This window comes from Odontesthes bonariensis, chromosome 19, assembly GCF_027942865.1.
Source record: "Odontesthes bonariensis isolate fOdoBon6 chromosome 19, fOdoBon6.hap1, whole genome shotgun sequence".
Classification (NCBI taxonomy): domain Eukaryota; kingdom Metazoa; phylum Chordata; class Actinopteri; order Atheriniformes; family Atherinopsidae; genus Odontesthes; species Odontesthes bonariensis.
The window spans coordinates 3,042,526-3,068,703 of NC_134524.1; the positions used below are offsets into that span (position 1 = coordinate 3,042,526).

The following is a 26,178-nucleotide window of genomic DNA, read 5'->3' on the forward strand; positions in this document are numbered from 1 at the left end:
AGTGCAAAATGTTTTGGGTAAAAAAATAGGCAATTAAAGGAAGTGTCGGAAAGGCGGGATGTTTAAACAAAATGAAACATAGCGTCATTCCGACCATCGGAGGAAAAAAGTGTCGGAATGATGGGACGTTTGATAAAAAATGAAGTCTTGCCATTACGACTATTTGAGGCCCATGTCGGACTGGTGGGATGTCAGCATGTGACCCTCCCAGCATGATTAACTCCAGTGTGACTTCGGTGCTTAGTTAGGAGCTGCATGGCTGTGCTTCCTGCTCGCTCCCGTCTGCACCATCACTTGTCCTTGTATTTTTGTGTAAATAATTTCGTATATCCATGTTTATAAGCGGCCATTTACAGCTCCGGCGACCGGTGACTGTAATGTTCTTATTCTTCTGTAGAATAAAACATCAAGAGGAGCTTCTTGTGCTAGTTTCAGCTAGCTCTTTTATTGTTCTTCTTCTTCTATTTTATGTACATACCGTATTTCACGAACTCCCCCTAGCGGTAGATTCTTTAATAGCAACTATCATTACAGTGACCATAACCCTTTGTAATTGGCTAACACAACCCAACCTTCGTTCGTTGGTTTATCATTATCTTTATCATGTAAATATGAGCTGCTTATGTGTTGATCATCGTGTGAAAAGTGAAGTTTTCTGTGTGGTTTCACTTCTTTACCTGATGGAGGGAAATCAGCTGATGGTTCAGAACATGGGCGTCCATTGGGTATGCCAGCTGCCACACCTCGGCTCCAGGGGAAAATGTAAATGTTCGTTTTTATTTTTATTTTTAAAAACGAATTTATGGAATTACTCTGTGTCAATTTGTATTGATTATTCTATTATTTAATACATATAAATGAACTACAAATGAAATTCTGAACAACATAATCAATTTATCTAAGTATCATCTTCCCTTTTGAAATGTGATATCTCCCAGCCCCCCCCCTCCCTCCCACGAGATGACGGAGCCTGGAGGTCAAAGCTGATGTTATTAGCGGGATTTTTTGTTTGCTAATTAATGTAAAATATGAAAAGGAAACAGAAAACTTTAGATTTATTTATCACCAAAAAAAGGGGTCCAATGTTGCCCCAGCGGCGGAGGAAGGAGGACCAGGAAGTGAAGGCGGGATTCAGGCTGTTAGCCGCTAATGCTAATGCTAATGCTAACAGGGAGACGGAGACGAGTCCATTGTTATGTTAGCGGGGTGTGAGTGAGACTGCATTTGCACACAGATAAGCTACATAGCAGACTTTTGTGGTGATTATTTGCTGGGCATGTATATTTATACTGTAGTCATGTGACTATAGTGACCTTGCCATACCATAGCTTTGGCTGAATTGACGCTGCTGGTTCAGAACCAGTTTCAGCTGTTCTGTTGCTTCACTTCATCAGGAATAAAACTGCTGTTGGAGCTTTTCTCCTCAGAGTTCAGTTGTTTTCTAAGATGTTGCAAAGATCCAGCCTTTAACGTGGTTGAGCTGAAATTAAAAAGCTTTAACAGCTGCTTAAGAGGTTTGCTGCACTTCATGTTGGATTTTACAGCTCTTGATTTGTTTCTGCTTCATTTCTAATGTAATTTGATCTAATTGTGAAGAAAACTCACAGACGGGCCCATCTTTGCAGCCTCTTTTGGGTATTTTATTCACATATTCAGTTAGCAGAGCAGCAGGTTCCTGAACACAATAGATTGTTGGAGTCTTTATGTCTCTTGAAAACACGCTGGAGCCTCCATGTTTGCATCTTCTGTAATAGTTCCAACAATCAAAGCCTTAAAACCTGCATAAAGTGTGAAGATGTTTAGTTTCTTTCTGAATTAAACCATCAGAAACCATGAAAGTCAGTTAGTAAAACATAAAATGGTAACAAAGAGTCTGGGCGCCTGGTTGGAGCTCCTCAGGGCGCCTGGTTGGAGCTCCTCAGGTTGTATGTTGGCCTGTCTCCGGCTCTCTGAAACGGGTTCGCACCGTTGGGAGGGCGCTGCTCGCCGGTTCAGGGCAGCTCCAGCATCTCGTACTCGGCCAGGATCTGTTGGGTTCGCGTGTGCACCAGCGTCAGGGCGTGGATGATGATTGTCAGGATGGGCGTGGCCTCCTGCTGCGTCCGCACACACACCAGCTGCAGGAAGTACCGCCTGTCAGGGAGGGCCAGGAAGACCAACTCTGCGGCCTGACGGAGCAGCCAGGGGTGGTGGGGGGCCAGCGCCACCCTGTAGGCGTCCCTGAGCCAAGACACCAGAAACAGACCGGCTGTGTTCAAAACCGCATTCTTCTCCTACTACTCATACTAACTTTAACTTTTTTTAAGTTCCCGGATGCATACTAGGTTCTCCGAAATGTTGGGTATGCATCATGAGGTTACTACTCATACTCAAACTACCCAAGATGCAACGTAACTTGACGTCGCCGATCGTCATTTCCTGTCAAAACGGCAGTTTCAAGCTAGCTACAACGAGGGTAGGTTCACTTCCTGTTTTCAAAACAAAAGCACCAATTGTATGGTAATGGCTTTCCCTATGATAAAAGGCAACGGGTATTTTATTTTGTGAAAATAACCGGAAGTGCGTTGCTCACTGCGGCTAGCTTTAGTAGCGCCCAATTCGTGGGAACAAAATTGTAAACAGCCGGTATTTTGTCAGGTTTTCAACACGTTGGGGATCTAAACGACTACTTTCTCACCTGAAAATGTTTCAAATGTTGCTAAAGTTTACAGAGTTTAGAGCTTAAGAGAAATCAGCTTCAGGCCGGCTGATTTCAGCTCGGGAAAGAGCGAAATGCATTGTGGGTAAACACTCTGCATACTGTCTGATCGATCAGTATGCAGAATGCAGTATGTAGTATGTAGTATGCAGAATGTAGTATGTAGTATGGAAGTATGGAAGTATGTAGTATGCAGAATGCAGTATGGAAGTATGCAGAATGTAGTATGTAGTATGCAGTATGTAGTATGCAGTATGTAGTATGGAAGTATGTAGTATGTAGAATGCAGTATGGAAGTATGTAGTATGTAGTATGCAGAATGCAGTATGGAAGTATGTAGTATGTAGTATGCAGTATGTAGTATAGAAGTATGTAGAATGCAGTATGGAAGTATGTAGTATGCAGAATGCAGTATGGAAGTATGTAGTATGTAGTATGGAAGTATGTAGTATGCAGAATGCAGAATGGAAGTATGTAGTATGTAGTATGCAGTATGGAAGTATGTAGTATGTAGTATGCAGTATGTAGAATGCAGAATGGAAGTATTTAGTATGTAGAATGGAAGTATGTAGTATGTAGTATACAGTATGCAGAATGCAGTATGGAAGTATGTAGTATGCAGAATACAGTATGGAAGTATGTAGTATGTAGTATGTAGTATGGAAGTATGCAGTATGTAGTATGCAGAATGCAGTATGGAAGTATGTCGTATGGAAGTATGTAGTATGTAGAATGCAGTATGGAAGTATGTAGTATGTAGTATGCAGAATGCAGTATGGAAGTATGTAGTATGTAGTATGGAAGTATGTAGTATGTAGTATGCAGAATGCAGTATGGAAGTATGTAGTATGTAGTATGCAGAATGCAGTATGGAAGTATGTAGTATGTAGTATGGTAGTATGTAGTATGTAGTATGCAGTATGTAGTATGTAGTATGCAGTATGTAGAATGCAGTATGGAAGTATTTAGTATGTAGAATGGAAGTATGTAGTATGTAGTATACAGTATGCAGAATGCAGTATGGAAGTATGTAGTATGCAGAATACAGTATGGAAGTATGTAGTATGTAGTATGTAGTATGGAAGTATGCAGTATGTAGTATGCAGAATGCAGTATGGAAGTATGTCGAATGGAAGTATGTAGTATGTAGAATGCAGTATGGAAGTATGTAGTATGTAGTATGCAGAATGCAGTATGGAAGTATGTAGTATGTAGTATGGAAGTATGTAGTATGTAGTATGCAGTATGTAGTATGCAGAATGCAGTATGGAAGTATGTCGAATGGAAGTATGTAGTATGTAGAATGCAGTATGGAAGTATGTAGTATGTAGTATGCAGAATGCAGTATGGAAGTATGTAGTATGTAGTATGGAAGTATGTAGTATGTAGTATGCAGAATGCAGTATGGAAGTATGTAGTATGTAGTATGGTAGTATGTAGTATGTAGTATGCAGTATGTAGTATGGAAGTATGTAGTATGCAGAATGCAGTATGGAAGTATGTAGTATGTAGTATGGTAGTATGTAGTATGTAGTATGCAGTATGTAGTATGTAAGTATGTAGTATGTAGTATGCAGAATGCAGTATGGAAGTATATTGTATGGAAGTATGTAGTATGCGGTTTCGAACACAGCCACTAACTCTGCAGCTCAGATTTATTCATTCATCTGTAAACTCAGGTGCTGCTACCTGCTCAGCTCTCCGGGCGTTTTGAATCGTCCGTCAGCGTCCGGTCCCTCAGACAAACCCTCCAGCATCAGCTTCAGCCAGAGGAGGGATCGATGCAGCCGCAGCAGCGTCCTGCAGCCCGAATCTGTGCGGTGGTAGAAGCTGACAGCCCCCGCCTTTAGCTCCGCCTCCACCATGGACCGAACGGATCGAAACGCCTCAAGGAAGGAAGCGTGAAAGATTAGCTGCGTATATCAGCATCGTGTCGGCATGTGTCAGCTATGAACTGCCGCCTCACCCCGCTCTGCAGACCAAACGCTGCCGGGGTCTGCAGTCCAGAACCAGCCGGTTTCCCACGAGCCTCCAGACTCTGCCTCAGAGACAGCTGACGGATCAGGGAAATCTTTTCTTTCACCTTCTGAGAGAAGAAACTGACCACCGTCCCGAGAGACTCCATGAAGCTGAGGACGGAAACAGCTAAAGCTGAAGCAACTATAGCTAAATGCTCGGTTCCTACTAAGTTTAATTGTGGTGTGTTTCCAATATGCAGTCCGGTACGGGTCGGTTCAGAACAGTTCGCTTATTTCAGTGTTTCCACTACCACCAAAGCGTACCGGTCCCATGGAACCCGTTACCATGGAACCCGTTACCATGTCTGTAACCCTTCTGTTCCCGCCGTCAGGCGGTTGCCGCTCTCCACAGCTACACACCCTCCTCTACTGGCTATGTTAGCCGTTTGCACAAACATTTGCACAGACTCCGTCATCATGCACTCTGTCATTTGCACTGCCCACACTATATCGTGCACTATTTGCACTATTCGCACATTCAGCACAAGATCACTTCCCCCTGGGGCACTCACACCGACACAAACATTGCCTCCATCCCACTCTTCTTCTTGTTTTGTGTATGTGAACTGTGATCTGTGATTTTAGTATGCTGTGTTGCATTTTGTCTTCTGATTTAAGATCCGATCCGATTTATTGGACATGCATACACGCGAAATTTGTCCTCCGCTTTTAACCCATCCAGGTTGGCTCCTGTTGACGCACACGCACACGCACTCAGAGACAGATGCCAACCTGGAGCGGTGGGCAGCCATTCAGCGGGGGAGCATGGGGGTACGGTGCCTTGCTCAAGGGCACCTCAGCCGTGACAAGGAGGTGGACTGACACCCCTCCAGCTATCAGTTCCACCAATCTTTTTTGAGTGGCGAGAGTGGGAATCGAACCGCCAACCTTCCGGTTATTGGACGACTAAGGTGCTGTTTACACATACCCGGGTATTTTGATAAACGAAGACCTTTCCCTTCGTTTGTGCCTTTCGTTTATACACAAACGGAGTTTTTTCCTCCGAAAACGAGGCATAAAAAAAACTCCGGCGGAGATTTTTTAAAAACTCCGTTTAGCGTTTGTGTATAAACTGGTTGAAAGAGACAAAAACGGAGTTTTGGGCAATTGAGAATGAGGAGTTGTCGTCATAGTACAGAGCCCCGCCCCTATCCGCCATGTTGGCAGGATGCTAGCGTGAAAACGCCATTCTCTCCTTTCGTTTACAGTGTACGCGTGTGTTTTTAAATCAGTAAGTTTAAACAGTCCGGAGTTGCAAGAACATGCCTGGAAATCACTGCTGTGTGAAGAACTGTCCCAGTACCTCACATAATACGTTTGGGAAACATAGGAACAACGAAATACATTTTTTTGAAGTTCTTCCTGTCAGCGGTTCTCTGTTAGGCTTCTGATTGGCTTGTGTGGAATTCTAATTGTTCTAACACTGCCACCGTCAGGCTTGGCGTAATTTAACAGCTCTTGATAGCGTTTTCATGCTGATCAATGTAGACGTGTTTTTTTTTTTAAAACGGGGCTGTGTGCACCTAGTTATTTTTGCAAACGAAGGTTAGAAAATATGCGTTTATCAACATACCCGGGTATGTGTAAACAGCACCTAACTCTAACCACTGAGCCACGGCTGCCCTTTGTAATCAGTGTATTGTGTATTCTGTGTCTGTCTGTTGCACTGACTGTATAAGCTACTGGATCCTTAAATTTCCCTCGGGATTAATAAAGTATCCATCTATCTATCTTTGTACAGTGGGAACGCAAACCGACCCGACCCGTACCGTTCCGTTCCGTTCCGTTCCGACCCGTACGGTACCTGACTGCATAGTGGGAACGAGGCTTTGGTCATAGATTAGTTACAGAAGTGTTTCCTCCTTTGTTCACCTTGAAGACGTTGATGTTAACATGCTGAGATTAGGTCTAAGCAACAATATTCTGTTTAAATATCTACAAACAAACTGCGCTGTCGCTGTTGGTCTGCAGTTCTGATTGGAAACACTGAATCTGACACAGTTCCTCCCCCTGGTCCCACCTCTCTGTCTTATACTTAAAGTCTCCCTTTTCTTTAAGGGACCCAGATGGTCATCGAAAAGGCCCCAAAGCCCCGAATGAGGGGATGATGACCACGACTAACTGATCCATCTCACCTCTTTAAAGCAGAGAGTTGTGGCTCAGAGGAGGAATCTAAGGCTTATCTTATCTAACGCCCCTAAGACGCTGCCGAGCTGCTTACTTGAGGAGCTGATCCCAGCCCTGCAGGTATGACTCCAGCAGGATGTCGTCCTCATCAGCCATGCTGGACCTGAGATGCTGGAGCAGACGCCAGGTCTGAAACGACTGATCCGGGCACTCTTTGATGAGGCGTCGGTCTTCCTCCGGCACCGCCCAGCCCTCCATTGGAGGGACCAGCGGAGGATCGGCCTGAAAGATAAAGAAGCAAACAACTGTAGGAGATGTAACTTTAACTGTTTAACAAGGCGTCCCCTCAAAAAGAGGATCTGTGTGATACCTGAGAAATTACTGCGGTCTTAAATTTAGTTTTCTGTCATCAGATTTCCATCTTTTAAACGCAAGAGGCGAGTTTATTTGCTCATTCAGCGCGACGAATAGCAAAGTTACAGCAGATCATATGAAACACATCCTGTTACTGAGGTAAGACCAAACAGAATGACATCACTGTAGCTCAGGAAGGGTTAGCATTTACACTTCTGACCGGTTAAAGGTTAAAGAAACCCACACAGATACACTTTCATCCCCCTAAGTCAGAGAACTCGTTCAAAGTCCAGTTTGCAGATTGAGATAAAGTAGGCCATGCTCATGGTTCAACATTTGAAGTTCGGTAGAAAATGTTACCAAATTGATTTTCATTTCAAAAGTACGTCACTCCTTTAGTTGACTCCGCCTCCTCTGTTAAGCCCCGCCCCCTCACATCCACCCTGCTGGACGGATGAAGCCAACTTCTGGTGGAAATGATCTGCTGTCAGCTGCACTGAGGAGCATGCATCTTCCATCCAGCAGCAGCCTCAGAGGATATCAGAGCCCAGTGGATAAACTCTATCTGAGGCTAATGTCCCAGCAGAGTTAGCTACAGACTGTGGATGAACGCTATCTGAGGCTAATGTTCCAGCAGAGTTAGCTACAGACTGTGGATGAACTTTATCTGAGGCTAAAGGCGGTAGCATGGTTGCCGCGTCTGTCACGGCGGTGGTGGACCGTGACGTCAAAATGACGTTTCAGGCATGGCGCTTCCCTTGAAAAGACGGCGCTGCGCGTTGTCGTGCACCAGTCGATTTTTGTAACTTGGCGGCGCCGAGCACAACGAACCGGATGAGCCGATGTGAGACCAGGCTCAGTGAGGAGGTGCGTTTGTACAGACAGCTGTACGAAACTGCAGTGAAACAGCACAGGGAGCACGTAAACTCCCCAAACTGGTGGACAGAGATGGGCAGAACTTTGGGGAAAGAGGGAGAGTTCTGTAAGAATGTGTGGAAGAAGCTACGGGACAGATACGTGAAGGCAAAGAAGAGGGCAGAGACTCTGTTGATGCCGGGGGCTTCAAACCTTCACCTCTTTTAACTGAATTAAAAAATTAAAATGATCCGAAAACTGCAGCAGCATGATTAATTACAGTATTCTTGTTCTTGACAGCGGCATTGTTTTCTTCTCCACTTTCGTGGTTGTAGAGTAGAGGTAACCTTCACGCAGCAGCGCCACCTCTGTGACGGAGAAAATTGCAACTACTGGCGCGCAACGACTTGCGCCACTATATAGGGTCCTATGGCGGGCACGAACTCGTGACGTCATCAACACCGCTCGCGCGAGCAGACGCGGCAACCATGCTAGAGCCTTAATGTTCCAGCAGAGTTAGCTACAGACTGTGGATAAACTCTATCTGAGGCTAAAGTTCCAGCAGAGTTAGCTAAAGACTGTAGATGAACTCTATCTGAGGCTAATGTTCCAGCAGAGTTAGCTAAAGACTGTGGATGAACTCTATCTGAGGCTAATGTTGCAGCAGAGTTAGCTACAGACTGTGGATGAACTCGATCTGAGGCTAATGTTCCAGCAGAGTTAGCTACAGACTGTGGATGAACTCTATCTGAGGCTAATGTTCCAGCAGAGTTAGCTACAGACTGTGGATGAACTCTATCTGAGGCTAATGTTCCAGCAGAGTTAGCTACAGACTGTGGATGAACTCTATCTGAGGCTAATGTTGCAGCAGAGTTAGCTAGACTGTGGATGAACTCTATCTGAGGCTCATGTTCCAGCAGAGTTAGCTACAGACTGTGGATGAACTCTAGCTGAGGCTAATGTTCCAGCAGAGTTAGCTACAGACTGTGGATGAACTCTATCTGAGGCTAATGTTCCAGCAGAGTTAGCTACAGACTGTGGATAAACTCTATCTGAGGCTAATGTTCCAACAGAGTTAGCTACAGACAGTGGATAAACTCTATATGAGGCTAATGTTCCAACAGAGTTAGCTACAGACTGTGGATAAACTCTATATGAGGCTAATGTTCCAGCAGAGTTAGCTACAGACTGTGGATAAACTCTATATGAGGCTAATGTTCCAACAGAGTTAGCTACAGACAGTGGATAAACTCTATATGAGGCTAATGTTCCAACAGAGTTAGCTACAGACTGTGGATAAACTCTATATGAGGCTAATGTTCCAACAGAGTTAGCTACAGACTGTGGATAAACTCTATATGAGGCTAATGTTCCAACAGAGTTAGCTACAGACTGTGGATAAACTCTATATGAGGCTAATGTTCCAGCAGAGTTAGCTACAGACTGTGGATGAACTCTATCTGAGGCTAATGTTCCAGCAGAGTTAGCTAAAGACTGTTAATGAACTCTATCTGAGGCTAATGTTCCAGCAGAGTTAGCTACAGACTGTGGATGAACTCTATCTGAGGCTAATGTTCCAGCAGAGTTAGCTAAAGACTGTGGATGAACTCTATCTGAGGCTAATGTTCCAGCAGAGTTAGCTACAGACTGTGGATGAACTCTATCTGAGGCTAATGTTCCAGCAGAGTTAGCTAAAGACTGTTAATGAACTCTATCTGAGGCTAATGTTCCAGCAGAGTTAGCTACAGACTGTGGATGAACTCTATCTGAGGCTAATGTTCCAGCAGAGTTAGCTAAAGACTGTTAATGAACTCTATCTGAGGCTAATGTTCCAGCAGAGTTAGCTACAGACTGTGGATGAACTCTATCTGAGGCTAATGTTCCAGCAGAGTTAGCTACAGACTGTGGATGAACTCTATCTCAGGCTAATGTTCCAGCAGAGTTAGCTAAAGACTGTGGATGAACTCTATCTGAGGCTAATGTTCCAGCAGAGTTAGCTAAAGACTGTTAATGAACTCTATCTGAGGCTAATGTTCCAGCAGAGTTAGCTACAGACTGTGGATGAACTCTATCTGAGGCTAATGTTCCAGCAGAGTTAGCTACAGACTGTGGATGAACTCTATCTGAGGCTAATGTTCCAGCAGAGTTAGCTAAAGACTGTTAATGAACTCTATCTGAGGCTAATGTTCCAGCAGAGTTAGCTACAGACTGTGGATGAACTCTATCTGAGGCTAATGTTCCAGCAGAGTTAGCTACAGACTGTGGATGAACTCTATCTGAGGCTAATGTTCCAGCAGAGTTAGCTAAAGACTGTTAATGAACTCTATCTGAGGCTAATGTTCCAGCAGAGTTAGCTACAGACTGTGGATGAACTCTATCTGAGGCTAATGTTCCAGCAGAGTTAGCTAAAGACTGTTAATGAACTCTATCTGAGGCTAATGTTCCAGCAGAGTTAGCTACAGACTGTGGATGAACTCTATCTGAGGCTAATGTTCCAGCAGAGTTAGCTAAAGACTGTGGATGAACTCTATCTGAGGCTAATGTTCCAGCAGAGTTAGCTACAGACTGTGGATGAACTCTATCTGAGGCTAATGTTCCAGCAGAGTTAGCTACAGACTGTGGATGAACTCTATCTCAGGCTAATGTTCCAGCAGAGTTAGCTAAAGACTGTGGATGAACTCTATCTGAGGCTAATGTTCCAGCAGAGTTAGCTAAAGACTGTTAATGAACTCTATCTGAGGCTAATGTTCCAGCAGAGTTAGCTACAGACTGTGGATGAACTCTATCTGAGGCTAATGTTCCAGCAGAGTTAGCTACAGACTGTGGATGAACTCTATCTGAGGCTAATGTTCCAGCAGAGTTAGCTAAAGACTGTTAATGAACTCTATCTGAGGCTAATGTTCCAGCAGAGTTAGCTACAGACTGTGGATGAACTCTATCTGAGGCTAATGTTCCAGCAGAGTTAGCTAAAGACTGTGGATGAACTCTATCTGAGGCTAATGTTCCAGCAGAGTTAGCTACAGACTGTGGATGAACTCTATCTGAGGCTAATGTTCCAGCAGAGTTAGCTAAAGACTGTTAATGAACTCTATCTGAGGCTAATGTTCCAGCAGAGTTAGCTACAGACTGTGGATGAACTCTATCTGAGGCTAATGTTCCAGCAGAGTTAGCTAAAGACTTTTAATGAACTCTATCTGAGGCTAATGTTCCAGCAGAGTTAGCTACAGACTGTGGATGAACTCTATCTGAGGCTAATGTTCCAGCAGAGTTAGCTACAGACTGTGGATGAACTCTATCTCAGGCTAATGTTCCAGCAGAGTTAGCTAAAGACTGTGGATGAACTCTATCTGAGGCTAATGTTCCAGCAGAGTTAGCTAAAGACTGTTAATGAACTCTATCTGAGGCTAATGTTCCAGCAGAGTTAGCTAAAGACTTTTAATGAACTCTATCTGAGGCTAATGTTCCAGCAGAGTTAGCTACAGACTGTGGATGAACTCTATCTGAGGCTAATGTTCCAGCAGAGTTAGCTACAGACTGTGGATGAACTCTATCTCAGGCTAATGTTCCAGCAGAGTTAGCTAAAGACTGTGGATGAACTCTATCTGAGGCTAATGTTCCAGCAGAGTTAGCTAAAGACTGTTAATGAACTCTATCTGAGGCTAATGTTCCAGCAGAGTTAGCTACAGACTGTGGATGAACTCTATCTGAGGCTAATGTTCCAGCAGAGTTAGCTACAGACTGTGGATGAACTCTATCTGAGGCTAATGTTCCAGCAGAGTTAGCTAAAGACTGTGGATGAACTCTATCTGAGGCTAATGTTCCAGCAGAGTTAGCTACAGACTGTGGATGAACTCTATCTGAGGCTAATGTTCCAGCAGAGTTAGCTACAGACTGTGGATGAACTCTATCTGAGGCTAATGTTCCAGCAGAGTTAGCTAAAGACTGTTAATGAACTCTATCTGAGGCTAATGTTCCAGCAGAGTTAGCTACAGACTGTGGATGAACTCTATCTGAGGCTAATGTTCCAGCAGAGTTAGCTAAAGAGTGTGGATGAATTCTGTCTGTTGCTCACCTACAGCTACACTGCTAAACTATTTCCCTCTGGGATCCATAGACTCAGAGTGAGCTGCTGACCTCAGCAAAAAGTGTTAGGTTTAGGAAAACAGATTGACAGGCTGAGACAGAGCCGCTGTGCTTAAACCAACATTTTGACCAAAGCTTGTCTCATATATTTCAATAAGACCTCAGAAAATTGTGTTAAATCATTAAAAAGGACAGAAAACATGACCTTTAATTTTACTTTTGGGGACAAAGTTCTTGCATTTAAACCTGCCAAAAGGACTCAAATACGTTTGATTAAAAAGAAGGACTTTTTGTCCTGAAAAGATCATGTTTTAACTTTTTAAATCACAGTTTGATTTTAAGTGTCCTGATGGTGGGTGGAGCCCATTATGTGCAATATAACAAGGGTAAATCCGGAGAGCTCATTAAGAAATAAAATGAATATATTTAAGAGCAGTTTTGTGTGTGTTGGTCGTACCGTTTGGCTGTAAGAGGTCAAACATGGCAGCCAGGCGGAGCCACAGTCCGGTACTCCAGCCTGAGCTGTGGAACAGAAGAAAAACTGGTAAAGTTTTGATAACCCTATAGGGTTAGGGTTATCAATTCTATCCGGTATTAATTTAAATTTGATTTAACATTCAAATCTAAACAATAGAAGGTGGAGTAGCAGAAACTGGAAACATTAAAACAGACCAGTTTTCTTTATTTTGTCTGAAATTATACGATAAACTTTGTGTTTTACTGACAGTTCTCACAGCAGAAGCTTCCAGAAAGCCGGCCAATCAGAAGATAGTAGGCTTTTCAGGAGGTGGAGCTTAAAGAAACAAGAGCTAACGTCACCCGTTGTGCTAAAAAGGATATTTGTTTAACTTCGAGGTGAACGTAACGCAGCAGGTCCCCTTTAAATACTCTGTAAATAGTTGAACTAAGTGAAGGTGGAGCCAAAATGGCCGAACAGTTCGAGTGACGGAGGAAACTCACGTAACCAGAAGGAGCTGATGAAGAGGAGCAGCGTCAGCATGGCCGACAGCATCAGGTAACGAAGCAGCGGCGTCTGTCTGAGGATAACCATGGCGACGACAACGCTGTTTCCCTTCTGTTTCAGGTTAGAAAACACACATTGTTTATGAGCCGTCACCTCATCACATGCTCGTTCATTTCCACAGAAACACGCCTCAGCTCAACCTTTGAACTTGACCTTCGTCCTCTCAGCCGGTTTTATCTCACGCAAACACACACAGTCTTCCTCTGTGGAATGTGCCGGCTTTTTCTCAGATTTCAGTCAGATCGGTGAGAACTGGAGGGCCTGGAGGGCCTGGAGGTCCTGGAGGGCCTGGAGGTCCTGGAGGGCCTGGAGGTCCTGGTGGGCCTGGAGGTCCTGGTGGGCCTGAGCAGGCAGTGATACGAAGGGAGAGAAAATAGGGCCAAGAGATTGTGAGGTCTGACTTTCTCCTGGAGAACCATTTTGTGATGCAAATGTATTACTCTGTTGAACGCATATTGTTTTGAGAAGCAAAACGCTTTATTTTTTAAACCCCAGCCAACTAGCCGGACTACCTTCATCAACACCAAAACGAGGCTGGAACTCTGCTCACAGGACGCAGCAGGGGGTAAGAAGATGTTCAGAAATGATGCTGCTGATATGGGATGTCATACAGCTTCATGTCAAAAGAGGCGAACTGTCCCTTTAAGTTCCTGAACGAGCATGTTGGAAGAGGAAATGAAAAAGCAGTTTGGATAATTTATTATTCATTTTATTCAAATATGCTGATAAATAAATATTCTGAAAATGTAAAAAGCATTTTAATTTGTTTTATTATTCAACCTCCGTCTGTCATCACTGCAGAGATGAAGCTCTGTTTCTGGGGCACAGCGCCCCCAACCTGTCCGGGTGTGTAACTGAGCAACAAAAACGACACAAAAGTGATGACAAAGTGATTTATTGGTGGTAAAATGACACATCAGCACATCTGCAAACCTAACTCACACATCGATGTGTTCAATGCGCCTCGCCCTCCTTGTGCAAAAAGAATTTGTGCATACGTGTTCTTGTGCTTATCTTTGAGGTAAAACTAAAGGTTTGATCAAATCTAAGGGAAGAGCAAAGGTTTTCCAACACTTTGGATCAGGATTCATGGCTTTTCAGGCAGGATTTGGGTTTTCTGTTGGTTGGAAAGTGCAAAGGTGAAAATAAAGCTGTTAAATAGTGGAAAAAGGGGCTTTTTGGGTTAAAATTCAGAGTTTCTGAGAGTTTTACGGGGAAGGGTTGCAGGAGTCTGCAGGATAAACTACTTCGGTGTGGAAGGAGAAGGAGCTGTGACACATTACGGGAATAAGAAGTGGTCAGATTTTACCCTGAAAGGTTCATAAAGTGGTCAGATTTTACCCTGAAAGGTTCATAAAGTCTCATTTGTTCAGTCCAAAGCAGTCGAGCGTCTGAAAGGTCACAGAGTTGGTTTGAAAGGTGTCGTGAGGACGATCAGGGAGTAAATCAGAGCCCTGTTTGATGGTATGAGGCAGTGGATTCAGCAGTTATTCAGACAGAGCTGAGCTTTTTCCTTCTTATTCTGTTTAAACCATCATCCCAGCTCATTTCAGCCCGGATCCATGAGTCGTGTTTCACTGACTCCACCCCTGATCACCTCCGGAGTCGTTTTCCATGATTCTCTTCAACGTTTGTCTGTAAAAACGCTGAAATGAGCTGGTTTCTGCTTCCAGGAACCCTGAAGCCTGAGCCCTGCACCCACATGCAGTGATTTATCAAAACGCTGTTTTCTGCTGTGTCTGTCGTCACGTTCTCTGAAGGCTCGGCACGGACTCGGACTTCAGCCTCGACCGCGTTGGAACTTTGATTCGGAGGTGAAGACCGTTTCAGGTGAAGTTTCAGGAGAATCCTTCAGCTCGGACCTGCAGGACGTCGCTGAGCTCCGGATGAGTCTGAAGAACCTGCAGACCACACAGAACACGTTAAAAAACGCTTCGATTTAAACACGGTTTTATGTGGCTTTAACCTTCTGGGGTCCAGAGAATTATTTACGTTTATTTTTCACCTTAAAAACGGTTTATTTTGCACGTTTGGTGTCATTTTTCAACCTCGCACGTGTGACTTTACTGGTATTTTTTAAACACTTTGGGCCTAAAAATCACACAAAAAGCATCAAATCCGAGAAGGAAACATTTATTTACTGTGAAAACCGCAGCGATAAACATGAAAAACATGAAAAACATGAAAAACATGGCGTATTTCCATAAACCGGGTTTCATCTGGCCTGCCAACACGACTCTGCGTCTCACTGCTGCGACACTTTAAATCCTTCAGATGATGATCGACTCCAGAGGCTTAAATGGGACAAAATGTCACCTGGAAATGTCAGCTGATGCTCTTTAAGAACAAACCCTGGAAAAATATCAGCGCTTCCTGTTGGTTCCTGTTTTTTCTCTCAGAGCAAAGAAAACGTGATTTATCCTGTGTAAACCAAACAGAGTGAAGTTATAAAGCCTCAGATCCAGAGGTGGGTAGTAACGAGTTACATTAACGTAAGTTTTTGAAAACATTATACTTCCAGGAGTAGTTTTAAATCTCTATACTTTTTACTTTTCCTTGAGTAGATGTGTGCAGCAGAAACTGTCCTCTTACTCCGCTACATTAGGCTACAATGAGCTGGTTACTTTTCTTCTTACCTCTTTGGTATTCTACGCCTCATTTTAATGTTTTATCCTGACAGAGAGAGAGACTTCCACCAAAGGCTCTACCACCTGACTGTGTTCCACCAATCAGACGCAGCCGTGCAGTCTGGTCACGTGACCGTACTCGATCTCAGCGGCGGGACGGGTTAGCTTTAGCATTAGCAGTCGTAGCAAACAAAGAAAGAAACAGATGAAAAATGTCAGAACCAACGGTGGGAAATGAAGACGCAGACGAGGCCTCATACTGAAAGCATGTTTACCTTACAAAGAGTGAGAAACAGCAGCTACATTATGTGTCTTCTGTGGCAACCAAAACAAACGCACATTTCAGCAGAAACTCAACATCTAACTTGAGGAAACATGTAGCGCTAAGTTTCCTAAACTCGTTTTTCCCCCCATGGATAGGTGAATGTTTGTTTTTTAGGTTACATATGGGTTACATATGTTTTAAACATTTCCTAAGTCTCTTTTATTTTTTAAATCTAAACTTATGACCCACCCTTTTTAGACTGGCGTTCTCTGATTAGGACCACTATGCATCACTTCTATCCGCTTTTTTTTCAATTATCTTAATTTTATACAAATTTTATTCAATTCATTTTATTGCACTTGTGGAAGGCTTTTAATGCCCTGCAGCACTTTTAGCACTTTTAACATTTCTGAATCATGTTTTATGTATTGTTTTTTTTTATTCTGTTGGAAAGCACTTTGAGTACCAGTTGGATATTGTAAAGGGCTATATAAATAACGTTTGATTGATTGATTGATTTTATTTTTTATTGAAGTTCTTGAATTTACCTGGATTATTTTAATTTAAGCTTTTTTTTGTAATTAATTCATTTTAATTCATTTTATCAATTGGATGAACTCTAATTTGCCTAAAGATGATTATTTAGTATGTTTGTCTGTCTGATTGAATGCTTGTGTTAACAAATAAATCAGACGTTACTCAACAGTTACTCAGGACTTGAGTAGTTTTTTCACCAAAAGTACTTTTTTACTCTTACTCAAGTAATTATTTGGATGACTACTTTTTACTTTTACTTGAGACATGTATTTCTGAAGTAACAGTACTTTTACTTGAGTACTTTTTTGGCTGCTCTACCCACCTCTGGTCTAAACTAAGTGATTACATGAAAAACTGGGACATTAATGCTGGTTTCTATGCGTTGACTGATTCTGATTTTATAGAACTGTGACTGACAGAAGTGCTAAAAAAACTCTTGATCACCGCAGCTTGAAGCCATTTTAGGTTCAGTTCTTGTGTTTTAAGCTAACTTTGAGCTCACATCAGTGTTTTAAACTCATGAAGGATTTAAGTCTTTTTGTGCTGAGGTTGATTTTTCTTTAATGACACTTTTTCAGCTCGATGGCAGAAATACTTTTAAAACCTGGAAGTTTCGCCTAAATCCTTTACTTATCAGCCTCTAAAGAAACTAGAAAGATTAAATAAATATAAAAAACTTCAGATTTTCAGGAGATTGGAGAAAATTCTTCTCCTCGTCCGTATGAGCACAGGAACTTTGGACGTATCGTAGTTAAAAATAGTAAAAAAATATTAGAGCAGCACCTGTTTTTGTGTTACATGTTTTCGGATAGTTTGGTGTAAACATATCAGTATTATTAGGTTTTTATACGAATTTGGTTTTTTTTGTGCTACTTTTGTCTTTTAACGTTATCATCTTATGGTAACGTTTGTTTCTATTTTTTAATTAGTTTTTAATGGTTTTGCTAACATCAGTGCTAATATTGGCTTTATGAAGCTAATGTTAGCTTTGATTCGTTACTGATGTTATTTTTTAAGCTAAGCATAGAAATCTTTTTATATTCACATTTTTATGAAGCTAATCTTATTTTATACAGGTGTTATTTCCAATGTTGGGGGCATTTTTTGTTTGTTAGCTTTTTTTAGGCTAATGTTTTCTTTTATGTCACTTTCTGATGTTAGTTAATAGTTTAGGTTGCGTGTGGTTAAAGTTAAACAGCACAGGTGACTCTTCTGCAGTAATCCAGGTGTCTAATTTAACAGCCAATCACAGGGCAGTACAAACCAGGTGTGGCAGACGGTATAACACACCTTCAGCGTGCTGAGAATCTCTCTGAACAGGTGTTGAGCCTCCTGAGTATCCGGTTCTTCGAAGTAATCCTTCGCTGACACCTCAACCACAATGGACCTGATGTTCTCACACACACCTGCACAGGTGGAAGGAGGAGGAAGAATAATCACATCCAGGTGACAGAGGAGCATTTTTAAAGTCTGATTCAACACAAAGCAGGAGGCTGTGAGTCTCACTGTGGAAGTGCAGGATGGCCTGACCGCTGACCGGCGTGTGCGTCAGGATCAGCGTCTGCAGGCTCTTCAGTCCAGCTTTGCACAGCTCCGTCGCCACCTGCAGGCTGAGGTCAGTAATGCGCTCCAACTCCAGCACCTGCAGGTCAGCGCAGCTTCGCACTGAAAACACACAACCAGCATAATCAGGAACATTTTTAAAAACTTCCCTCTGTCACCATTTCTACGCCAAACTTTATTAGATTTAAGAAAATTATATTAAAGTTTAATTATTTCTCAGTGTTCAGTTCTTTAATTTTTTCCCCACCGAACGGGGCATTAGGAGAGGACACGTTTTAACTCTTTGCAGATTTATTTAAACTTTTTCAGTTGTCCACAAATAGAAGGTTATAAACCTGTGGAACAGAAAGGTTTATAGTGTAAAAGCAGTACTGATAGCCATGTACATAATATGTCATCAAATTTGAATAATGTAAATATACATATAAATATAAGTATACACACAATATGTCCATGCTCTACACTATTAGAGTTTAGTTTTATAAATAATATAATTAACGAGTGACTAAGCAAAGCACAAGTTTTTTACCACAGCAATGCAACAACTTCACACATAAATACTGCACATTAAACGCTGCATTTTCCACACACAAGCCACATTAATTAAACTGTGTCAATGTAGTTTTTTAAATTGCAACGTCAAGCACATCAAACCAGTACCAACAAAGCAATTAACTACATTACCCAGCCTGCAGTGCGAGCGGGAAAGCAGCCAATCATGAGAAACTACACCGTAGAACAGGAAGTGGACTCGCGACAGTAAAAGTGCTACAACTCAAACATTGGAATATATTTACGGACATTACAAGCAATATTAAAACCCCAAACCACAAACAATGCCTGTCAGCGTGACTAAAGTAAGCCAACAAGCATATGAACCGTGCATACACAGCGGCAGCACCAACAAGCAAATTTAACCCGCAGCTCAATGAATGGAACCAGCAACTTACCGGTGGCGTATCTCTCCTAACGAGACGACATCTCAAACTTAGTGATCGCTCCCGTTTATAGCCCGTGCTCATTCAACAGTGGATTCTGTCATGCTGCTTTGGGATTTAATTGGTTCATGCTTCAGTATTTCAGGTGAGTGAACCTCCCACTTATTCACCTGCATTTAATTGCTATGACGCACCCGTGATGCAGTGAGCGCAACACTCAGGCACTAACTTTAGACCGATGTCATGACAGGAAACACTGGTAGAAAATGTCCAAATATGTCCTGTATCGCCAATTTATTCACAAATATAGATATTTTTACCACATTGCTCACTTCTTCTGTCAATAGTTATAATTAATCAATTGGTTGTAATAAAAAAGGGCAGACAAATGTCGATAAATGTAAGTTTTCACTCACTGAGAGCGACCAATCCCTGAGTACTGCAGCCAGCCCCGCCCACACTGAGTGAGCGGAGGTGTGGCCAGCATCGACCAATCGTCTGCAAGCAGCGGTTACCGAATCGAGTCGGCTGTTGGCTGAAACAAGGAAAAAGGGAGATTAATGGTTAAAAGATTGACTTTTAATTAACCTAATTTATTTGGTATTTATAATACAATACATTAAAAACATAATGAGGTAAAATATCAATTCTTCAGTTAATACGTAAGATAAATGTAAAAGAAAAGCAAAATATATTTATTAATGAGACTCATTCAGATGGAACAGATTCAGGTGCTTTCTGAGGATTATGGGGACGTCTAAAGAACAACATTCCCTCACAGCCTTTTTCTCTGGTTAGAATCGCACCATAAACAGGAAGTGATGTAATAACTTTAAGAATAGTCAACATCTCATGATAATTCCTCCATTTCTCATTGGTTTAATGAACTGTCGTTCCATTCTTCTGTGTTTTGTCACAGGTTTTTATAAGGAAGTGTAAATCTGAGCCAGTCATCTCACATCTGGCTTCCCATGACGGTTCCCGTCTTGTTGGGAAAGCAGATACTCATAATTTCACACCTAAACGTCCCTACAAACTACAATTTTCCAAAGTTTCTGTGATGAAGACACAAACTAACAACAACAAGGTTCCTGTAGCATGAAAACATGGAAACCCCTGAAACTGTCCTACATGAACTAAATTTAGTCTCGGATCCTTTGGTGTAAACACAGCATTAGTTCATGAATATTTAAAAGCCTTCGATCCTTAGAAAATCCTTTCATTGTGGTCAATGAGGACCCCCCGGAGGACCCCCCCCCCTGGATCCTAATAAAGTTAAAAAGTATTCATGTTGGCTGCGAGGTGTGTCTGTACTGACCAGGGATGAGCTGGGGCCACCTGCAGGCTGCTGATGCTCCTGCAGCCTGCACCCAGGGCCCAGAGAACCTCATGGCCCAGAGGATCTGAAGAACTCCTGCAGGTGAACAGACAGACAGGTGAACAGACAGACAGGTGAACAGACAGACAGGTGAACAGACAGAAAGGTAAACAGACAGACAGGTGAACAGACAGACAGGTAAACAGACAGACAGGTGAACAGACAGACAGGTGAACAGACAGAAAGGTAAACAGACAGACAGGTGAACAGACAGACAGGTGAACAGACAGACATGTGAACAGACAGAAAGGTAAACAGACAGACAGGTAAACAGACAGACAGGTAAACAGACAGACAGGTGAACAGACAGACAGGTGAACAGACAGAAAGGTAAACAGACAGAAAGGTAAACAGACAGACAGGTGAACAGACAGACATGTGAACAGACAGAAAGGTAAACAGACAGACAGGTGAACAGACAGAAAGGTAAACAGACAGAAAGGTAAACAGACAGACAGGTGAACAGACAGAAAGGTAAACAGACAGAAAGGTAAACAGACAGACAGGTGAACAGACAGAAAGGTAAACAGACAGAAAGGTAAACAGACAGACAGGTAAACAGACAGAAAGGTAAACAGACAGACAGACAGGTAAACAGACAGAAAGGTAAACAGACAGACAGGTGAACAGACAGAAAGGTAAACAGACAGACAGACAGACAGGTAAACAGACAGAAAGGTAAACAGACAGAAAGGTAAACAGACAGACAGGTAAACAGACAGACAGGTAAACAGACAGAAAGGTAAACAGACAGACAGGTAAACAGACAGACAGAAAGGTAAACAGAGACAGGTGAACAGACAGACAGGTAAACAGACAGACAGGTAAACAGACAGACAGGTAAACAGACAGAAAGGTAAACAGACAGACAGGTGAACAGACAGACAGGTGAACAGACAGACAAGTAAACAGACAGACAGGTAAACAGACAGACAGAAAGACAGACAGACAGGTGAACAGACAGAAAGGTAAACAGACAGACAGACAGACAGGTAAACAGACAGAAAGGTAAACAGACAGAAAGGTAAACAGACAGACAGGTAAACAGACAGACAGGTAAACAGACAGAAAGGTAAACAGACAGACAGGTAAACAGACAGACAGAAAGGTAAACAGAGACAGGTGAACAGACAGACAGGTAAACAGACAGACAGGTAAACAGACAGAAAGGTAAACAGACAGACAGACAGGTAAACAGACAGAAAGGTAAACAGACAGAAAGGTAAACAGACAGACAGGTGAACAGACAGAAAGGTAAACAGACAGACAGACAGACAGGTAAACAGACAGAAAGGTAAACAGACAGAAAGGTAAACAGACAGACAGGTAAACAGACAGACAGGTAAACAGACAGACAGGTGAACAGACAGACAGGTAAACAGACAGACAGAAAGACAGACAGACAGGTGAACAGACAGACAGGTGGGGTCTCACCTGTATGTGAGTGCCTGCAGGTTCCTGCAGTAGCAGCTGGCCAACCACAGCGTCCTGTCGGTGAGGATGTGGGGGCACTGGGAGACGGACAGGTGGAGCAGACTGCCCCCTGCTGACCTCAGCAGCGCCTCCATCCCCGGCTCCACGCAGCCCCTGAGAGACACACAGGTCAACTACAACACCCACAATGCAACACCTGGGCAGCTCTCTGCTCCACTAACTTGTTAAGTTTAGTTTTTTTCTGCTCGTTTTGATGGTTTTCAGAAGTTTGCTCCGACCAATCACACGACATCTGGACTCTCTCTGGAACTGGATGCTGTTGCCATGGCAGCGTGCACATTTTTATTTCAGGAAGATAAGGAAAGCTTTCCATTTCCTCAGAGCGAGCTTCACTGAGCGTTAATCCCCCAGAGCTGCATGTGTGTGTTTATTTTACTGCTTTTGTGGGGACACAAACAGTTCAAACAGTCTCACTGTGGGGACTTAGCCTCCTTATGGGGACACTAACAGTTCAAACAGTCTCGCTGTGGGGACTTAGCCTCCTTATGGGGACACAAATAGTTCAAACAGTCTCACTGTGGGGACTTATCCTCCTTATGGGGACACAAACAGTTCAAACAGTCTCACTGTGGGGACTTAGCCTCCTTATGGGGACACAAATAGTTCAAACAGTCTCACTGTGGGGACTTATCCTCCTTATGGGGACACAAACAGTCTCGCTGTGGGGACTTATTCTCCTTATGGGGACACAAACAGTTCAAACAGTCTCACTGTGGGGACTTAGCCTCCTTATGGGGACACAAATAGTTCAAACAGTCTCACTGTGGGGACTTATCCTCCTTATGGGGACACAAACAGTCTCGCTGTGGGGACTTAGCCTCCTTATGGGGACACAAACAGTTCAAACAGTCTCGCTGTGGGGACTTATTCTCCTTATGGGGACACAAACAGTCTCGCTGTGGGGACTTAGCCTCCTTATGGGGACACAAACAGTTCAAACAGTCTCGCTGTGGGGACTTAGCCTCCTTATGGGGACACAAACAGTTCAAACAGTCTCACTGTGGGGACTTAGCCTCTCTATGGGGACACAAACAGTTCAAACAGTCTCACTGTGGGGACTTAGCCTCCTTATGGGGACACAAAACCGGTCCCCCGATACTGGAAGGTAACAGTTTGAGGTCTAAAATCCCCTTTGTGAGGACTTTCTGGCAGCTCAGGGTTGGAATCCCTTTGAGGAACGTCAGCAACAGTCCTAATAAATATAGTAAGGTGAACATCTGTGTGTGTTACCGTGTGTTTTTGTGGTAATCCTCCCGCGTCTCATTAGCACGACGGCTTCGAGGCTTCAGGCTGCTGAGAACCAAAGACTGAGTTTGGGTGCACCACTGGGACAGAGTGGTCAGGAACTACACCCCAAGCACAGAAACACAGAAAACATTTAGAGAAAGAACAGTTCACACTCCATAACTCCAGGGGGAGCTTCTCCTCCTGAGAAGCATCTGACTAAAGCGTAACCATGATGTTTGTAGTAAAACCCGTTGGTACGTCTGATTCCAACACAACTCGGACAGTTAAAGGTTCAGACTCGTGTCCTTTTAGTGTTGGAACAGCCTCCACGTTCAGCTTTAGCCTCTCTGAACAGCCTTCCTGGTTCCTGTTCATAAAGCTGTCGTCTGTGAAGTGAAGCGAACGAATCTAAACCTTTTCCCGGCTGGGAAAACAAACTGATCCAAGTTTCTGAGTCCATATGGAAGCTGAAAAGGGTCAAATTACCCTCACAGCCAAAAACAAAGTAGCTGCTCTGGTTCATATCAGTGGATCCCTGTTTCCACCTTTGTTTTTAAGATGCTTGCGGTGGATAACGTGCACGCTCTTGCTCTTACTGACATGCACAAACTAAATGGAAATCCTGCCTTTTACTCACTGTGACGATTGAAAAGTTGCAGAAGAAAGTCTGAAAGACGACTGGATAAAACAGCATTAAAAATACTAAAATATCTTTTTATTTTTTAGCTTTGGGGGACATTTAAGGTGATAATACATCATTTTAACACTCCGGATGAGCCAGAAAAGCATCAAAAAGCATGACGTGGGCCCTTAAACTGAGCACATGTGGTTGTAATCATTGTAAATATACGGACGTAGATATAAATATTAGCATTTCTACTGGAATCAGCCTTTTATTTTCAGCCTTTTTGACAGTTTGTTCTGCTAAGAAAGTCACCTGTTACTGCTGCTACCTGCCTGCAGAGGGCAGCACTGCTGTTAAAACCTTTATTTTTACTGGTTTAAATGTTCTTTCTGTCTGTAGTACTTATAATTTGTAGTACTTATAAATACACCTGGTTATTTCTACAACTTCCTGTTAATAATTCTGAGCTGAGCTGAGTGACTGCTGAATGTTTGATGATGTTTAACGAAGAAGATGGAAGCTCGTCTACCTCTGTCGACACTCTCGCGTTCTCCAGTCGGAGGCGTGTCCACACCGCAGGATGCCTGGCAACGAACCGCCAATCAGAGCACACCTCGGCCGCACGCAGCAGTGAGCGCACGTCCAAATATGGGAAGACGCAGAAAAGCCCCGCCCTCAATCTCAAGGTGTCTGCCCCCAGATGCCGGTCGCCATAGCGATGGGAGGGGGTGGAGCGGATGGAGGAGGGGGCATCTGAACGGGGCAGGAGAGAAAAAGGAGTAAAAGAGGCGGAGCTTCTGTTGTCATGGAAACAGGAAGTGTGACAGGCAGGTGAAGATAGAGAGAAGTGTGTCACCTGATCCAGGTGTGTGCGTCCTGGCAAAGAGGAGGCCTCTCCACATACCATCCTCTTCCTCCTCTTCCTCTTCCTCTTCCTCCTCCTCCTCCTCTTCCTCGGTGCTGTGGTGACGAAGGTTTCTTTTGCTCCAGGTTCTCCCCCATCCCTCCTCCCCGACCCTGCAGAAAGAGGCAAAGAAAGATCCTTTCATGGAGTAAATAATCGTCCCTTTAACCACGAAAGTATCAAAACGAGCAACAAGATCAACTTAAAGAACAGCTTCGGTCAAACTTTCTCTCCAATCCACCAAGAAACCTTTTTGACAAAGTTATTCATATAATCTATTTACATAATTCCAAAATGGCGCCGCCATCTGTTATGATGTGTAACCACGGCAACAAGAAGGTTGCTAACCTGTTGGAGCAGCTAACTAAGCTTTATAAATCCCAATAAATGGCTGGAAAAAGACCCCAAAGTTGAAGAGGAGGCGTCTAGGATGCAGAGCAGGAACAAAATGGTGGGTAAAATGGACGAGCTTGGAGCCCTGATGAGGACACAGCAGGAATATCAGGCAGAGACCTGGCTGCAGGAACAGCTCTGACAGCTCTCTGCTCAGCTTTAAGACTATCCGGGCAGACAGAGACTGCAGACAGAGCGGTAACAGGAAAGGAGGAGGATCACAGAGCTGGTTAACAGCAGATGCTGTAATCCTGGACGTCTCTCTGCACCCCAGCACATCTTTAAAAATAATTAAATAGGTTCCCTTCAGGAATTAGTGAAACAGATTTAATTTAATTAACAGTTTGGTGCAGGAGGGTTTGGGTTTCGTCCACAACAAAAGTCAACGCGCTGCTAAACGAGTCAGAAGGTTCACAAACTTCTCTTCCCTCATCGTCAGATTACGTACCAGACCCTCTCCCTCCGCCCGTCTCCGCCTCTCTCACGCCAAAGCGAGGGCGGAGCATAGTGCGGTGGATGGAGGAAGGCAGCTCCGCCCTCACAGTCCCACCCTCCTGATCCCAGAGACATGGTCCTCATCCGTCCCGTCAGGCCGCTGGAAGAGACAAATGGAGAGGAGCCATCAGGGGGGAGGGGGAGGGTGGGGGGGGGTGTTCAGGTTCTGCTGGAAAAGGTGTGATGTGTTCAGGTACCCGTAGTGGCTGTACGGCTGCTCCCCCAGCCTGTAGGAGCCTGAGACGCTGTAACTCCTCTGCAGGCCATGTGGACAGAAAGAAGAAGCCATTAGACGTTCAAATCTCACTCCATGACCCACTAATTCACTTAAAGGGATAGTTCGCCTCTTTTGACATGAAGCTGTATGACATCCCATATCAGCAACATCATTTATGAACATCTTCTTACCCCCTGCTGCGTCCTGTGAGCAGAGTTCCAGCCTCGTTTTGGTGTTGATGAAGGTAGTCCGGCTAGTTGGCTGGGGTTTAAAAAATAAAGCGTTTTGCTTCTCAAAACAATATGCGTTCAACAGAGTAATACATTTGCATCACAAAATCCTCCCTCCAGAAAAAG

The 26,178-nt window shown here is 43.5% G+C and overlaps 2 protein-coding genes across 2 annotated transcripts in view; both read right to left on the reverse strand.

Moving 5' to 3' along the window:
- Nucleotides 1-1,882: 1,882 nt before the first annotated feature.
- gltpd2a (glycolipid transfer protein domain containing 2a) lies at nt 1,883-13,186 on the reverse strand. The gene is made up of 6 exons (XM_075451829.1): nt 13,096-13,186; nt 12,593-12,657; nt 6,938-7,125; nt 4,665-4,827; nt 4,388-4,584; nt 1,883-2,220 (listed from the first exon to the last, which is right to left on the reverse strand). Exons 1-6 carry the CDS (start codon nt 13,184-13,186, stop codon nt 1,992-1,994), a joined length of 933 nt encoding a protein of 310 aa, XP_075307944.1. The 3' UTR covers nt 1,883-1,991.
- A 764-nt stretch (nt 13,187-13,950) lies between these two features.
- Nucleotides 13,951-26,178, reverse strand: part of LOC142369481 (F-box only protein 41-like) — a 34,308-nt gene continuing 22,080 nt past the window's right edge. The window contains exons 7-17 of the mRNA XM_075451830.1: nt 25,803-25,861; nt 25,559-25,705; nt 24,670-24,830; nt 24,343-24,566; nt 23,192-23,307; nt 21,902-22,054; nt 20,408-20,503; nt 19,506-19,624; nt 18,095-18,253; nt 17,879-17,994; nt 13,951-15,060 (exon numbers count right to left, since the gene is read on the reverse strand). Coding sequence (XP_075307945.1) covers nt 14,998-15,060; nt 17,879-17,994; nt 18,095-18,253; nt 19,506-19,624; nt 20,408-20,503; nt 21,902-22,054; nt 23,192-23,307; nt 24,343-24,566; nt 24,670-24,830; nt 25,559-25,705; nt 25,803-25,861 — 1,413 coding nt within the window. The 3' untranslated portion in view covers nt 13,951-14,997. The remainder of the gene's footprint in view (nt 15,061-17,878; nt 17,995-18,094; nt 18,254-19,505; nt 19,625-20,407; nt 20,504-21,901; nt 22,055-23,191; nt 23,308-24,342; nt 24,567-24,669; nt 24,831-25,558; nt 25,706-25,802; nt 25,862-26,178) is intronic.

Excerpts from the sequence above, each read along its gene's own strand:
- gltpd2a (XM_075451829.1), bottom strand. The coding sequence starts at position 13,186 with ATGGTTATCCTCAGACAGACGCCGCTGCTTCGTTACCTGATGCTGTCG. Across the intron at positions 4,828-6,937 it reads GGCTGGGATCAGCTCCTCAA|CTTCATGGAGTCTCTCGGGA; the intron begins GTAAGCAGCTCG and ends TTCCGTCCTCAG. Across the intron at positions 2,221-4,387 it reads ACGCCCGGAGAGCTGAGCAG|GGACGCCTACAGGGTGGCGC; the intron begins GTAGCAGCACCT and ends GTCTTGGCTCAG.